Source organism: Schistocerca piceifrons, chromosome X, assembly GCF_021461385.2.
Source record: "Schistocerca piceifrons isolate TAMUIC-IGC-003096 chromosome X, iqSchPice1.1, whole genome shotgun sequence".
Classification (NCBI taxonomy): Eukaryota; Metazoa; Arthropoda; class Insecta; order Orthoptera; family Acrididae; genus Schistocerca; species Schistocerca piceifrons.
The window spans coordinates 477,142,366-477,159,045 of NC_060149.1; the positions used below are offsets into that span (position 1 = coordinate 477,142,366).

At 43.3% G+C, this 16,680-nt stretch overlaps 1 protein-coding gene across 1 annotated transcript in view; it reads left to right on the forward strand.

The window, feature by feature from the left end:
- The window catches only part of LOC124721962 (regucalcin-like), a 34,367-nt gene extending 20,802 nt beyond the window's left edge, over positions 1–13,565 (forward strand). Inside the window, exons 3-6 of the mRNA XM_047247126.1 lie at positions 7,596–7,799; positions 8,293–8,505; positions 11,661–11,773; positions 13,276–13,565. Coding sequence (XP_047103082.1) covers positions 7,596–7,799; positions 8,293–8,505; positions 11,661–11,773; positions 13,276–13,512 — 767 coding nt within the window. The 3' untranslated portion in view covers positions 13,513–13,565. The remainder of the gene's footprint in view (positions 1–7,595; positions 7,800–8,292; positions 8,506–11,660; positions 11,774–13,275) is intronic.
- The last annotated feature ends 3,115 nt before the right edge of the window (positions 13,566–16,680 follow it).

Sequence of the window (16,680 nt, forward strand, 5' to 3'; positions counted from 1 at the left end):
ACACAATACTGTAAAATGTGTCCATATCCTTCCGCATTGAGAGTATTCTGAAGTGCGGTACGGGAAAAGAAGAGCAGAATCACTGTCTGCAATAACTTTCAGTGTACAGATAATGCGTGCTAGCAGCAGCTGATATAAAATTACAGGCGTTTTGTGGGTAGTGGCACGCGTGAGCAGTCACCAGATAGATACGAATCGCTATCAAAATATACTCAACTGCTACCATCCAGTTCATTTACGCTGTAGTAACAACACAACCCTTAATACGTAAAACAGACTCATTCTGCTTAACTAAAAATTCAAATCATGGAGGCAATACTTTAGTCACATTCCACGTCTCCGGATCTGAAGCCCTCCAGCATCCTTGGCTTCCAAAACCGCGTACGCTTTCCATACAGAAAATTTCCACATCGGTTTTTAGCTTAACTGGTACTTGGGACGTAAGGCATATACGCCTGATGTGGTTCTCCTGTGGCATCTAGCAGAAGTAACCTATTTCTAATGTGTTTCTGCGCGCTTTGTTATTTCCACGCTGCAACTGAAAGCTACGCATATCGTAGCCTTCTGTCAGTCGGTGATCATTCAATCGTCAGGTTTTCGATTTGAGGGGGAGTTTAGTCCCGGTTACACCACGCTCTGAGCCAGTCCGTTACTCATACTACAGTGCACTTGTTGGCAAGATTCCTCAACCTGCGTTTGACGTATTGACCGCTGAGTACACTTGCACATTACTTTTGCTAAACGTGAGTGCTGCCGATGTACGCCAATTTCCTTCATTCAGGAACAAGGCTGCGCACAGCAAACTTTAGAGATTCATTATATGCCGTCTGCCTAAGGACTTCATTGTGATCCAAAAGTAAGGACTTCATTGTGATCCAAAAGGATCTTCAATACTAGTGACTCCCACAAAACATATGGTTCAGTACCTCAAAAGACTGTACCCGGGCGCATTCCAGACTCCTGACCGAAGGCAAAAGTAGTGGGAGATTTAAATTTCGAGCCGGAAACTCGTTTTCCTTTACAGTTTATAATTCTCACCAGTGACCTTCACCTGCACAGTAAAATTTCCTCTCATAATATAAGGATCCCATTACAATCTCTCGCTCGCTCAGTTCAGCAGACGAAATGTGTTTCTAAACATTTTACCTCGCAGCTGGGCTTGTACGTACTAACAATTGCATTTTCTTCTGGAACCTGCGGTTATGGAGTCTTTCTGACTAACGGTAGTACAACAAAAGACTCGATATAAATGGTATAATAGCTTGTTTACAGCATTTAGTCTCTTCTGCTTAACAGTTCAAAATGGCTCTGAGCACTATGGGACTTAACTTCTGAGGCCATCAGTCCCCTAGAACTTTGAACTACTTAAACGTAACTAACCAAAGGACATCACACACATCCATGCCCGAGGCAGGATTCGAACATGCGACCGTAGCGGTCGCGCGGTTTCAGACTGTAGTGCCTAGAACCGCTCAACCACACCATCCGGTGCTTAACAGTCCTCATTTCATACAAGAGCTGGTGCCTTATACAACTAACAATCATTTTGGCATGATTTTAATTTTATCGCGCCCCAGTACAGCCGTAACAAATTATAAGTAGGCCTATGGACTTCCGATCATTGTAGGACTAATGACAGTAAGACTCCGTATTAGCAGATTCCAGTAGAAGATGCAATTATCGTTTGTACGTACACACCGAGTTACGAGTTAACAAGTGTAGAAACGTAGTTTCTCTGCTGAGATGAGCAACCGAGCGAGCTCAGGCCTACCTTCGTGTCGTACGCTCCGCGGTCTGTCTTTCTCGTACGTGTCGGAGAAGTGACACATGACGTGTATTGAAATTGTTTGCGCGCAAAGAGCGAACAACGTTGCGCTACCTTATTCCAGAGGCACTCGCAATTTCTCGAAAGCTAACAGGTGCATTATGAGCAGCAACTCGAGTTTAAAACAGATAAATTCTAAGCTGTAAATATCCCGAAACTAGTAAACGGAATGTAAAGAGTGAAACGCCGTTGAATTCTACAATACTAACATCAGAAATCATTAGAGTACAGATATTTCTGTAATTACAATAGCTATGAACAGACTCTATGCCTTGTTTGATTAGGACTTCCTCACAATTCATGTGGGTGAAAAAAAACTAAGATATCATAAATTGTTCCGGAAATATTTGAGATGAACTGCTTAGCTGAATCCCTTTCTGTAACACCTCTGGACTGGACGGAATCGCAGTTTTCACAGAGAGATCACGGCAACTTCATTAGCGTTTAGCCAACAACTTAGTACTATGGAAAATGAGATCGTCCTCCGTACAATAATTCTTCCATTGAGTGTCACGTGGTGATGCCTCAATCATTATCGAGTTCATCTCTCAAGAAACCCATCTAAACATCGTGATCACAAATTTGGTTCCAGCTGTTGTCATGCCGCAGATAAATGGTCTGGTAAGCTTGAGTTCTATCACGGGTAATATTTGCATATATCTTTAATAAAACATAGTCTAGGGAGTGAATCTGCACTCGACTTGGCCAGCCGCTGTGACAGGGCGGTTCTAGGCGCTTCAGTCCGGAACCGTGCTACTGCTACGGTCGCAGGTTCGAATCCTGCTTCGGGCATGGATGTGTGTGATGTCCTTAGGTTGGTTAGGTTTAAGTAGGTCTAAGTCTAGGGGACTGATGACCTCAGTAGTTAAGTCCCATAGTGCTTCGAGCCATTTGAACCACTCGACTTGACGATTAAAGAAACAGCTGCAAGGCGTGGAGACTTTAAGCGACGAGTGCTGAGCGCTGAATTCTGAACGATTCTGAAACAATAACGTCCTCTGCGGATAAAAAATGTCACAGGTAAAGCATAAAATATTATGACATTTCCGTTAGATACCGCTACAAATTAACCTACCATAAGAAAACGTATGCCACTGACGGCCCGGGTAGTGCAGTGGATAGTGTTATCAGACGACAACAATTAGGTATCATGTATTGTTCCACAGATATCAAAGAAGTATAAGATCCAGCTGTGCATGACATTAGTACCCCGGGTAATTTTATATAGTTATGAAACCTGGGCGATACAATATCATGGAAGGTAAATGGGAATCAAGAACGAAAGACGACCTATACCAACGGTTTGGAAAGTGATACATTGGCCGATTATTAGGGCTTAAGAGGCTACAGTGATTTGATCATATCCGTCGAGCTGATAGAGCTCTCCCACGCCGAGTCCTCTCTTCTCAGCCTGCAAGAAAGCGCCCAAGAGGACGTCCAAGTACGCGATGGAAGGATCGACTATTAAAAATCATTAAAGAAGTGACGCCGACAACAGTGGAGGATGAAGCTGGAGACTGGCAAAAATGGGTTATCATCTGCAGTAGGTACTTCCTCTGTTATGACTGATATGCCTCCTTTGTACTGTAATATGTTCTTTCATAATATTTAATATATATATTCTCCTTTTGTAGAGTGGTTATTTCTTTCGTTTCCTGCTGTAGACCTTAAAGACCCGTTAATGCAATAAATAATGACGATGATGATGACCAGACATGTGTAGGCCTGTATATATCCATTTTATGTAGCGAGAATTAAGAAGACGTAGTGCTATGAATGCCTTGACAAATTGTCCGTCTTTTCAGCACTGTCGTAGGGAATGATAGCAGACGAAACGACTCTTCATCTGTTAAGCGCCTGCCAGTCAGTAAGATAATTTAAAATCAAACTTCCTAACACTTTACTTCTACCGCTGACGAGGAGAACACGGCAAATGCCACAACCTGATTTCCCAGAAACTTCGCTAGATGGAAGAGGGCTTAAAATAAGGAACACGTTCCTCGAGTTATTTGTAGAAAATCAACCATTTCTGAGAAAACGATGTTCTAAGTGTTCGAGGTGCTTTATCTACCTTTTAGCGAGTACATAGTACAACAAAGCGTTGTCACAGTGGCTAGCGTCGCGGCTTCACAGTTTTGCGACCCGTCTTCGAAACCCTATTTTTATTTTTTTCATTTATCTACCCATGTTCATAGAAGATTACTACACAAGTATTTCCGATGTACATTGGAGTAACGCTCTTGTTACTCATCTGCTAATTGTACGTCCGGTGACTGAATTTAAAAAATAAATAAATATACAAATGAGAAAATTATTAGAAATTGTTATCGGTGACATTCCTGCAGTATATTTTAAGGAACTGTTGTCAGCGCGGAAAATCATCAATAATCTTATTGGCATTCGTACTTTGAAATGTCGCTTTGGCAAATCTGCCTTCGCGCAATGCTTGTGGTGTTTCGAATTCCTGTGTTTCCAAGGTTTCTACAATCGGTAGCACCCAAGCGAATGTACCAAATCTTCCTGAAGAATAAAATATAAGAACTAATATAAGAATTTATATAATAATGAAACATAAGGGCATGAAAATTTAAACAGATTGTAACCCCCGCAAATACCCATATAATGACACTTATTGTGAAACTCAGTAGTAATTTTTCACTTAATGTAACTACGTTGCATACCCTAACTTGATAAGAAACATTCTTGTAGTAATCTTCTGAAGACGTGAGCAGATAAATGAAGTTAATAAATAAAAGAAAATAAATAAATACAATAATCAGTTTTCGAACACGGAGCTCAAAACTGCGCAGCCCCAACGCTAACCATTGTCCCACAATTTCGGCCGTTTCTATCGCTAGCTGAAAGGCACATAAAGTACCTTGAAAACTTTGTCCTCCGTCCTCTCAGAAGCGGTCGAGTATCTGTGAATATGCCGAGAGACATTTTCGCTTGATCTGACTCCTCTTTCACTGAGCGAAGTTACTGGGAAATCGGTTTATGGCACTTGCCGTGTTCTCCTCGTGACTTATCTCCAAAGATTCTACTTAGAAATACTGTACCATGTGACAACATTAATTTGCAAAGTAATATTATTTTAGCTGAGTAGTGCAACACCACAGTTATCAGGCACAGTTTGATCAAAGATCTTTTATAGCTAACGTATTCCATAGCCAACTTCTGTGTCAGATAAGAATCCTATTTGTACTTCATACTGAGCTATAACGACAAACTCTAAGTGTAGATACTTGCTTGGATTTCACACTTATCGAACGTGCGCACAAATATCCTGAAATGATACCTTACACACGCAGCCTTCATGGTCAACGTTAGGAACACCTGTTTCCCTAAAACAGTAAGTGCACAAACCCGTAAGAGTACTGGACTAAAGCTGTCTCATTGCTCATTGCTCATACGCTTGTTTGAAAGCAGAATAGGAAGAACGTAGTAGACAGTCAGTGGAAACACACAAAAAGAAAAAAAAATTGAAATAAGCGTATCGTATCTTTGGCCTGGATACCGCTATTCGGGGAAGTTCGACCGCCAAGTGCAAGTCTTAATTCGACGTCACATTGGGCGACTTGCACGCCGGTGATGACAACAACACAACACCCAGTCCACGAGAAAATCTCCGGCTGGGAATCGAACCCGAGCCCGCTCGCATAGGAGGCGAGCACGTTACCATCCAGCTAAGCAGCCGGACAGTGGAAACACATCTAGTATGAATAACATGTGCAGTTTGTGCAGCCTGCACAAAGGCGTGCTGAAAAGTAATGCCTCATAATTTTGTATGCGAAAAGTCTTAAGATTTTTAAATAAATTATACGTTATCCACATTCTACATCTTTATTCTTCATGTCTACATATTTGCAACCCTCTACCGTTAGAGGGCTCCGAATTCTAGCGCGGTGTGTAATCTAACTGTGTCTGTGTGTTCAAATGGCTCTGAGCACTATGGGACTTAACATCTTAGGTCATCAGTCCCCTAGAACTACTTAAACCTAACTAACCTAAGGACATCACACACATCAATGCCCGAGGCAGGATTCGAACCTGCGACCGTAGCAGTCCCGCGGTTCCGGACGGCAGCGCCTAGAACCGCACGGTCACCGCGGCCGGCTGTCTGTGTGTTAGAAACAGCGTGCAGTAATAGGGTTTCGGATTCGAATAACTCGTCCACACAAGGAGCACCCTCTCCTTCAACATGACAATACCAGAACACACGCAAGCGCTGCGGCACCTGAAACAGTCCGACGCCTTGGATTCACTGCCATTGAACAACCTCCATACAGTCCCGACTTGGACCCATTCGAGTTTCATCTGTATCCGAGACTTAAAGAAAACATTCGAGGACTTAGCTTTGATAGTGATGAAGCGGTACAAGAAGAGATGAGGTTGTGGCTCCGTCAAAAAGTCAAACATTCTACAGTGGAGATATCAACAAACTGGACTCACACTGGGAGAATCTTGTTCGTCGCCAGCGTGTTTAGTTGAGAAATAAATATGTAGACATGAAGCATAAATATGTAGAATATTAACAAAGTTTGTTCTGTTGAAAACCTTTGAGAGTTTTGGCATAAAAAATCCCTAGACATCACTTTTCAGCTCGCCGTCGTATAAATTACTATGTGGCGTGTGTAAGCAGACAGGATTTCACTCGGTGAGTGTTCACACACTGTTTATTAAGGTTTTTGCGGGAAGTTAGTTCACCAAATAGCAGCGTCCTGCCCCGCAGTAAGTATCACGATGGAGATGTTATGACCGGTGCTTAAATTACACTTGTCTGCGGCATGTGATCATGTTGTTCTTTCCAGTCACCCTGGGTGTACATTTCAATATAACTGGCACATGGGCGCTAGGACTGGCTGTAGACATGATGCAAAACTACGTGCCCAATTTAAAGGAAAACTAATTCACTGTTCAAATAAACGCAGTTAATGTGGCTCTCTGTTGATACTTTAACAGACAATTACTAATATTAAATCTCAGTATGAGACAGTCTGTGCGAAACACTTCACTGCATTATCCACACTTTGCGTAGCTTGGAAAATGTTCCGGAGCACCAGATCTTTACCAAAGTGAACTATCCATTGGATGAACACTATTGAAAGTCACTTTCCAGTAAATGTACAGTATATTCTTGTTTTAATTCTGTTATTTCAGTCCACATTCACGGCTCTGTTGATGATTATATGCCGGCCGGAGTGGCCGAGCGGTTCTAGGCGCTACAATTTGGAACAGCGCGACCGCTGCGGTCGCATGTTCGACTCCTGCCTCGGGCATGGATGTGTGTGATGTCCTTAGGTCAGTTCGGTTTAAGTAGTTCTAAGTTCTAGGGGACTGATGACCTCAGTAGTTAAGTCCCATAGTGCTCAGAGCCATTTGATTTATACGTTTCGAATAGATATGTTAAATTGTGCGTATGGAATAAATCTCGAAAGACTAGATCCGAAACATGGCTACATCTCTTACCTAGAATAGGAGATAGTCTGTAGAGTTTCTTTTTCACTTTATCGCATGAAAAGCGTCCTATTTTCATGCTGTTACTTATGTGATGCCGTAAGTGTTATATGAACCAGTGGATTTGGCTCAATGGCCTCATGGAAACCGAAAAATCTTAAAAGATATAAAGTAAAAATAAAAGTAGGCAGATTGCCTACAATTTCGTCTGTTTCAGGAGCATTTACGTTCTTAACTCAGTAACAATTTCCCTGAAATGAACTCTTGTTATTTAAGTAGCGCATCATTAAATGTCTGATCGTATGTATTACAGCAAACAGCGTGACGCTGGTTATACCACTGCGTGGCTCGACTGACAAGTTCCTGGTTGCCGTGTCGCACACGCTGGCAGTGATGACTTGGGATGGAGTCAGCGAGACGCCATCTAGCCTGGAGGAGATAGACACCGTGGAAGAGGACAAGCCGGGAAACCGCTTCAACGACGGCAAGGCTGACATCCGTGGGCGCGTCTGGGCGGGTGAGTATGATTCGATGGGCGGCTGACAGCGAGAACCTCGCTACCTGCCTGTTCTTTTATGGCAGGTTACACCGTTGTAGCGACTCTCAGCTTGGGGAAACTCTACTGAGGTCCTATTGACAGCCCGATATCGTCTTTAGAAGTCTTGGAAACTTCTCTAAAACATAAGTAGTCAAGAAGTGCCTGAATATACTTCCAAAATAAAAATTAGTCTTTTTAGGAAGTACTACGATAGTCTTCCCCCATTAGCGGACATAAAATGTGTAATTAAATCTGCAGCTAAGTTTCCGTCCAGATGGTAACAGACTTTAATTCTTTCTATTGTGTGTCAAATTTATGCTGTAGTGAAACTAGTGGTTGAAACTTTCCTTTAACATATTGGCGCATAAGACTCTTTTGCAAGTGTTCAACCCGAAAACTGTACTGTGTGCTATACTACAGACACTGTTGGTAATCTTTTGCTCGCACTGCGATGATAATTTTCTTACCACAGGCACGATGGGCCCAGAGCCGGTTGTTGGCGAAGTGACACCGGATCAGGCTACCTTGTACCTGCTGGACACAGACTCCCGCACAGCTGTCCCAAAGGTGTCACCCGTCTCTGTGTCCAACGGGATTGCCTGGGACGGCAACGTCATGTACTACTCTGACACTTCCAGCTACGTCATTGCTGCGTACGACTACGACGTCGATACTGGCAACATCAGTAAGTGATACTTAATTAGAAGTCCTTCGTAATTTAGTAATTCTTCTATGCATAAGTGGACAATAATCAGATTTTTTCTCAAGTCGCAAACATGTGGGGCATTCTCGAATCACAGTAATGACGGTGAACAACTGTAGACTATTACTGTACATGGGATCCTATGACCAAGAACCGTTGTTTCCCGGTTTTACACTGATTATTCACGGATTCCTCGCTTCAACAAGAACCGGACATATGCGAGTAGTACTCGAGCTCTGAGGGTTCTGTACAAACTTAATTATGTATATATTTAGTTCAACTGTAGGTTTTGATGGGTGAGTTTTCGAGTATCAAAATTTGAGACATACATGGCCATATTCTTTGATTGCACTGATAAAGGTTAAATTTTTTATACTGCCAAGGAACCGTAGGCCATAGTGTTAGACATGAATTTCAGCTTAATACCTCTGCTCGTTCCTGAGAAAAAGGGGCCTAACAGACGGCCTTCTTTTTTGTTTCCATTTACTTAGGAGCTTGAATCTTTTATACCGCCAAGGGACCGTAGACCTTTCTATTTGGCATAAATTTCAACTTGATAACTCTGCCGGTTTCTAACATAAACAGATCTTAACAGACGGACGGACAGACACACAGATGGACAGATAGATAGACAGAGAGACAGACGGACAGCAAAGTGATAATACAGAGAGGAGCCAAAGAAATTGGTACACCTGCCTAATATCGTGTAGGGCCCCCGCTAGCACGCAGAAGTGCCGCAACACGACGCGCCATGGACTCGACTAATGTCCGAAGTAGTGCTGGAGGGAATTGATACCATTTATCCTGCTGGGATGTCCACAAATCCGTAAGAGTACGAAGGACTGAGAACTCTTCTGAACAGCACCTTGCAAGGCATGCCAGATACGCTCAATAATGTTCATCTCTGGGGAGTTTGGTGGCCAGCACAAGTGTTTAAACTCAGAAGAGTGTTCCTGGAGTCACTCTGTAGCAATTCTGGACCTGTGGGATGTCGCATTGTCCTGCTGGAATGCACAATGAGCAAGAATGGATGCAGGTGATCAGACAGAATGCTTACTTACCTGTCACCTGTCAGAGTCGTATCTGGACGTATCGGAGGTCCCATATCACTCCAACTGCACACGTCCGCCGGCCGGTGGGGCCGAGCGGTTCTAGGCGCTACAGTCTGGAACCGCGTGACCGCTACGGTCGCAGGTTCGAATCCTGCCTCGAGCATGGATGTGTGTGATGCCCTTAGCTTAGTTGGGTTTAAGTAGTTCTAAGTTCTGGGGGACTGATGACCTCAGAAGTTACGTCCCATAGTGCTCAGAGCCATTTGAACCATTTGCACACGCCCCACACCATAACAGAGTCTCCACCTGCTTGAAAAGTCCCCTGCTTACATGCATGGTCCATGGATTCATGAAGTTGTCTCCATACCCATACACGACCATCCGCTCGATACATGTTGAAACGAGACTCGCCCGATCAGGCAACATGTTTCCAGTCATCAAGAGTCCAATGTCGGTATTGATGGACCCAGGCGAGGCGTAGGGCTTTGCAGTCATCAATGGTACACGAGTGGGCATTGGGCTCCGGAAGCCCGTATCGATCATGTTTCGTTGAACAGTTCGCACGCTGACACTTGTTGTTGATGACCCAGCATTGAAATCTGCAGCAATTTGCGGAATGCTTGCACTTATGTCACGTTGAACGATTCTCTTCATTCGTCATTGGTTCCGTTCTTGTAGGATCTTTCCTGGCCGCAGCAATGTTGGAGATTTGATGTTGTACCTGACTCCTGATACACAAGGTACACTCGTGAAGTGGTCGTGCAGGAAAACCCCACTTCATAGCTGTCTCGGACATGCTGTGTCCCATCGCTCGTGCACCGACTATAACACCACCTTCAAACTCACTTAAATCTTGATAACCTGCCATTGCAGCAGCAGTAACCGATCTAACAACTGCGCTAGACACTTGTACTATATAGGCGGTGCCGAACACAGCGCCGTATTCTGCCTGTTTACATAGCTCTTTATTTTAATCCGCATGCCTATACTAGTTTCTTTGGCGCTTCAGTGTATAAGGGTTACGATTTCGTCGAATTAGGTACGGAACCCTAGAAAAGAAAAATTCTCTGAAATCGACGTGGAAAAGTAATAAATCTCGTGCGTAATGAGCACCGAGTGTACGCTGCTTAATTTTGACAGTCTATCACGTTTATAGTAAAAGAGACAATTAATAATACCATGAAACACTACATGTCCATGCTTACGTGAAAAATGCTAGTTCTTATTTTATTGCGTATCCCCTACCAAAGACGTTGTGTTGTTGTGTGTGTGTGTGTGTGTGTGTGTGTGTGTGTGTGTGTGTGTGTGTGTGTGTGAGCACGTTCGTCATCATTGTACTCCTCATGTATATTGTCCGCACAGTCCAGCGTATATGACACCACACATTCCACTGACTCCTCTTACAGAAACCCTAATATTTCATCTGTCACTTCTTTCTAACTCTGCGAAATTCCTCGAATTCCTTTCCGACGAAATGTCAACTTCGGAAACTTTTGTGATAGATATAATGCAATGTTTGCTTTTTTATCGTTTCCATTGCTCTGCTTTGTATTAACACCACTACCACTGTAACACTGTTGTGAGCTACTATTCGATTAAGCAGAACGACTACGCTCCATATCCTCGTGCTGTGCTCACATTTGAATATCTCCAGTCTCGTGCCCTGTTGCCATTAGCAGCCAATGTTGCCATAAACATCATTGGCCTTTTGCGACTTCACACTCAAGGAGTTCCTTGTTAGCGGCGGTCAGTAAAATAAATGTATTAATAATTTTAGCTATATTGCTCCACGCTGGAAATGTGCGCATTTGACGTTTGAGAAGTTTCAAATATTTTACGCAAAATTTACATAAATCATATTAATTATTTTAAAACAACTTAAGACAAACCTAGAGTTTCTTTTCCTTCATGTGTTACAATAAACTGAAGACGGAAAAACCTTAAATGTCTTCAGTTCTCTCCCTAAATTTTCCGTTCCTTTTTTGTAGGCGGTATGTAATGTTATTTTTACTCCAATTGTTTCATTCGTTCATATGCCGAATACGTTGGAATGGATAATAAATTTATTTTTCATTAATGTTGCAGGTAACAGAAGGATTGTTTTCAACATAACCGAAGCCGGAATTGAGGGTGGAATGGACGGCATGACCATTGACAGTGAAGGGAAACTGTGGATCGCACTCTTCAATGGCTGGCGCGTGAGTACATTAACTGAATGAAAATATTTCGTAGGAGCACATTCTGTCTCTCGTATGACCCTCTCCTTCTTCAGGGAGAGTATATTTATATTCAACAGTTGGTAAGAGCAGAAGCTGGGTACATTTTTTAATTTGGAGTCAATACTGTATTGATTTTGAAATGCATGCTAAGATAAAATTTTATCTTTACTTCAGATAAATTTCGTAAAATGCTTTGGCACGAATATTATCCACGTAAGTTCTCGTGAATATCCGTAGAAATTTCTAAGCATGGATATTCCACTGTTTTATAGATATATTCGTTTTATCACTTCGTATCACAGAATAACAACCACTGACCATGAGAGACTGATTTTTGTTGCAAAACTTTTGTCAACGCATGTCTTGACGGCTTTCTCAGGGGCATAGTACTTAGAAAAATAATTTCTTACAACTCTATCCCTATCCTTCGAATAGAAACCAGTTACATTCATCACGGCGTACGAGAAGAGTTGAAGGGATACTGATAATATTGCACTGATTATTTTACTGCACATTTTTTTTTGGGGGGGGGGGGCTAAGTTTTAAGGTCGAAGAAATCATATTAACGGCAGGTGCTTGTATTGTTTAAATGTAGGTAACCAAACTCAGCTTTTGTTCGCCTCGTTAGCAAATTGGAAAGACAGTTTAAATCCTGTCGGTGTTGGGGTCATTAGTGACTGAACTACAGAGCAGATGATCAGGTATGGAAAATGAAAACTACTAGGGCCTCATTGATGGAACTATTTAAGAAACTAGGAAAAAATTGAAGTTCCGGGGCTTGGATTTGTGCTCTGTACCTCACAAGTAATTGTGTGATCATACTGTACCACTTTGTCCACTCTGGAGTCATAAATCACACGCGATTGCAGTTAAAGACAATAGAGCAATCTGATTAGAGGTGCAAGTGAAGGCCGGCCGAAGTGGCCGTGCGGTTCCTCATTTCCTCAATCTGGGAACGTAAGCTGTAATTCTCTTTAATTCCAGGACCTTATTTCAAACTTAGTCAATTTATCATCAATTTCGGTGTGTGGTGATCATCTTCAGATCTGAAAGTCAATATGATAAAAATCCATGGTACAAAAATATCTATGAAAACAATATGATGTCACTTAAAATGAATTGCGGAATACACCTAGAATACCCGCAGTTAAAAACCATAACATCATGTCCAGGATGTAGGGTGCAGTAAGATGTCAACAACGCTATCAGTCAGTTGTTTGTGGGTGATATCCCAACATTTTGCATGTACGTTTGGGTCAAGCACTGGGATTAAACAGGGTTAAAAACAATACCAGGATAGTTCGTTCTGAGACGTCATGAGTGAACTAGGGGAGCGTTCAGTCTAAAATTACTTCTTTCGGCCGTATTTATTTTTAATAATGGCGCTAAACGGTTGCTAGCGAATTCAATATACATTGTGCAGTAGGAGTGCCCTCTGTGGCCATCCCCCATATTGACTAATCCTTTGGGCGCTTGTGTAGGTGATCCGAATGGACCCGCGGACTGGGAAAGTAGAGTTCAAGCTGGACCTGCCGGTGCAGCGGCCCACGTCCGTGTCGTGGGGCGGTCCCGACCTCGACCAGCTGTACGTGACGTCATCCCGCTCTGGCCTCAGCGACGAGGAAGTGGCGCAGCAGCCGCTGGCCGGCTGCACCTGGCGAGTCACCGGGCTCGGCGTGAAGGGCCGTGCGCAGTACAACGCTGTGCGCGACGTCTAACTCTCTGTGTAGCGTGCTGTACAAATAATAAAACCTCTTCCCTACAACATTAACGCAGCCTGATTGTATTTTCTTACCTGCCTGTACCACCCTTTCCTCGTTAATACTGAATTCATTTCAGTTTTGTCATAATATTTAATCGAGTGTCACACGAGATTTCACACACTATGAAAAGATAAGCTTAATTTCATTGCGGTATAAAACGTCGGAGAAGAAACTCAAGTCTGTAGAAGCATGTATGACAAAGTGAAAGATACAGCATATAGGAAACTTAAGAAGACCCTTCGGAAAGCAGCAGAGAAGCGAATGTAAAAATATCAAGAGCTCAGGTTGACAGCCAGTAATAAGCAAAAAAGGAGGGGGGCTGAAAAGTGGAAGAGTAGGGGTGGTTATAATTAAACTTTCGCTACTTGAGATGACCCCCATGAAAAAAGAGTGATCATAGGACAATGAAACTTTGTGGAAACATTTTTATGGACATGGAGAAGAGAAATAACCAATAAATCGCTGAAAGAAACACATTTTAACATTCTTTAATTGCGTAGAATGTTTACGTTCGAGGTTACAAACGTTACTCAGTGTGACAACCATCTGCATCCGCGACAACCTTGAGCTTCAGATTGCTCTCATGCTGCCCGACACAATGGTGGGTCATGAAATGTTCAACTGTCGTGACACAGCTCGTGCACTGCTTGCAGGTCGCACATTGCGTCCAGCATTCTCAGTTACAGCAATAATAACTTCAACAGCGTGCCACCCGTGGTGGCGGAGCGGTTCTAGGCGCTACAGTCTGGAACCGCGTGACCGCTACGGTCGCAGGTTCGAATCATGCCTCGGGCTTGAATATGTGTGATGTCCTTAGGTTAGTTAGATTTAAGTAGTTCTAGGGGACTGATACCTTAGAAGTTAAGTCCCATAGTGCTCAGAGCCATTTGAACTTTTTTCAACAGCCTGTGGCTTAATCCGACGTCGGCTTTTCCCAGGAGCAATTCGAAAATCGCCAGTTAATGCGAATCAGGTTCTTCAACGCCGGTGCAGAATAGGATCTCTCTGTATTCCTTTCGTGCGTCGATACTCGCGAAGAGCTTTGATAAAACAGCTTTACGAGTAGAGACTAGCTCACCTTGTCCAGACCCATGTTGGCTGTCAGCAACTGTAAAGCACATTGATGGTTGTGTTTCAACCCCACATCGCCATAACAGTACCGACGCCTAACGGCAAGTCATGACACTACCACCACTAACAATGCAAATACGGAAGCGCACAGTCTGAACTAGGGATGCACTGTGATCACACTCGAGAAACGCGCGACTCTAAGGTAAATTCTCGCGAATTTCTCGGGCACTCTCGAGAAATTAACGACGTTGCTACACACTGACAGACCGCACGGACTGCTGAACAACGAAGCGTTGAGCCAGAGCAGTCGTAATCGTTATCTTGCTTAAGTGCAAGGAAGAATTTGAAATTGCAATTCCTGCATTGGCTCAAAGTGTATTACCTTTATCAATTTTTACTGAACTAGAAGTATGTATCCCAGAAAACAAAAATCATTGAATTTTTACTTCAAAACAATCACACGTTCTGCACGTATCTAAACTTTCTAAAAAGAAAGAGGAATGTTGTAACTCAGCGGTTCCCAATTATTTTAGATCTGCGGACCACCTATTTTGTAAAAAAGGTTAGACCCCAGTAAGTCTGAATATACGGGGTGTCCCAGTTATCAAGATCACCCAGATGCAAATTACAAAATGTTTCAAGCAAATGTTCTTTAGCCGTCAGGGACACATCAATCAGCGCGATTCCCTTCGTTGAAGCTTTATTTTTACAAACGGTATGACTTTTTTAAATGGCACACTGTATTCTTCATTCGGTAATTCATTTTCTCTCCTAAAGAATTATTCAAGAATGTATCACAGTGTACCATTCACTGAAACGCCACGTTATTAATTACATAACACAACAGTAACTTTGAGCCTGGGATCACAAACTCGTCCACTTGCTGGAGTTTCAGAAAACAAATGAAAACCAAGTAAAAACATAACAAAAATTTGACTTTCACTCTTCTGTATCATCTCGAAGGAGTAGAACATTCAAAGGTACTCAAAGTGGTGACCCTGGAGGCCGATACACTGGTGCACTCGTTGAATGAAAGAATGATTTACTGCTTCAAGTGTTGCCTACTGAAGAGAATTACAAGCAAGCAAAATATATTCCTGCATATCCTCTGGACTTGTTAGAATATCGCCATAGACCACGTCTCTAATGCAGCCAGAGGATTTAAATCAGGAAACCTAGCAGGCCAAGTAACTGTTCCTCCTCGACCAATCCATCTGGCAGGATACCTTCGGTTCAGAACACGACGTGCACGCAAGGCATTATATGCTACCGAGCGAGGTGGCGCAGTGGTTAGCACACTGGACTCGCATTCGGGAGGACGACGGTTCAATGCCGCGTCCGGCCATCCTGATTTAGGTTTTCCGTGATTTCCCTAAATCGCTCCAGGCAAATGCCGGGATGGTTCCTCTTAAAGGGCACGGCCGACTTCCTTACCCGTCCTTCCCTAATTCGATGAGACTGATGACCTCGCTGTTTGGTCTCTTCCCCCAAACCAACCAACCATTATATGCTGAACATCCATCGTGATGATACCACATAAGCATTCTGGTTCTTAGCGGCACTTCATCCAGAAGAGGTCCACCCCAGTAGCTGAGTGGGCGACTGTACAGTGTATAACCATTGAAGCAGTTCTCAACAAAAGGCCCTTTTAAGGGCCACTATACTACACATTGATCTTGCCAAAAGCCGAGAAGCGATTCTTCTTGGTGTTGTAGCTCTCTGGGGCACCCTGGGATGCTCTCTGGGCAACTCTCTGGGTGCTCAATAGATGGCTCCACAGTCGAGCGCGTGACCTTGAGCGTGCGAGAGAGAGCGCTGTGGAGTGTGTCAATCCTAAGGAGGCCAGGGTTCGATTCCCGACTGGATCGGAGATTTTTTCCGCTCAGGGACTGGGTGTTGTCCCAATCATCATCGTTCCATCCCCATCGACACGCAAGACGCCGAAGTGGCGTCAAATCGAAAGACTTGCACCCGCCGAATGGTCTCCCGACGGGAGGCCCCAGTCACACGACATTTTTTTTTATCCAGAAGAGGAGGAAGAATTCGTCTGAG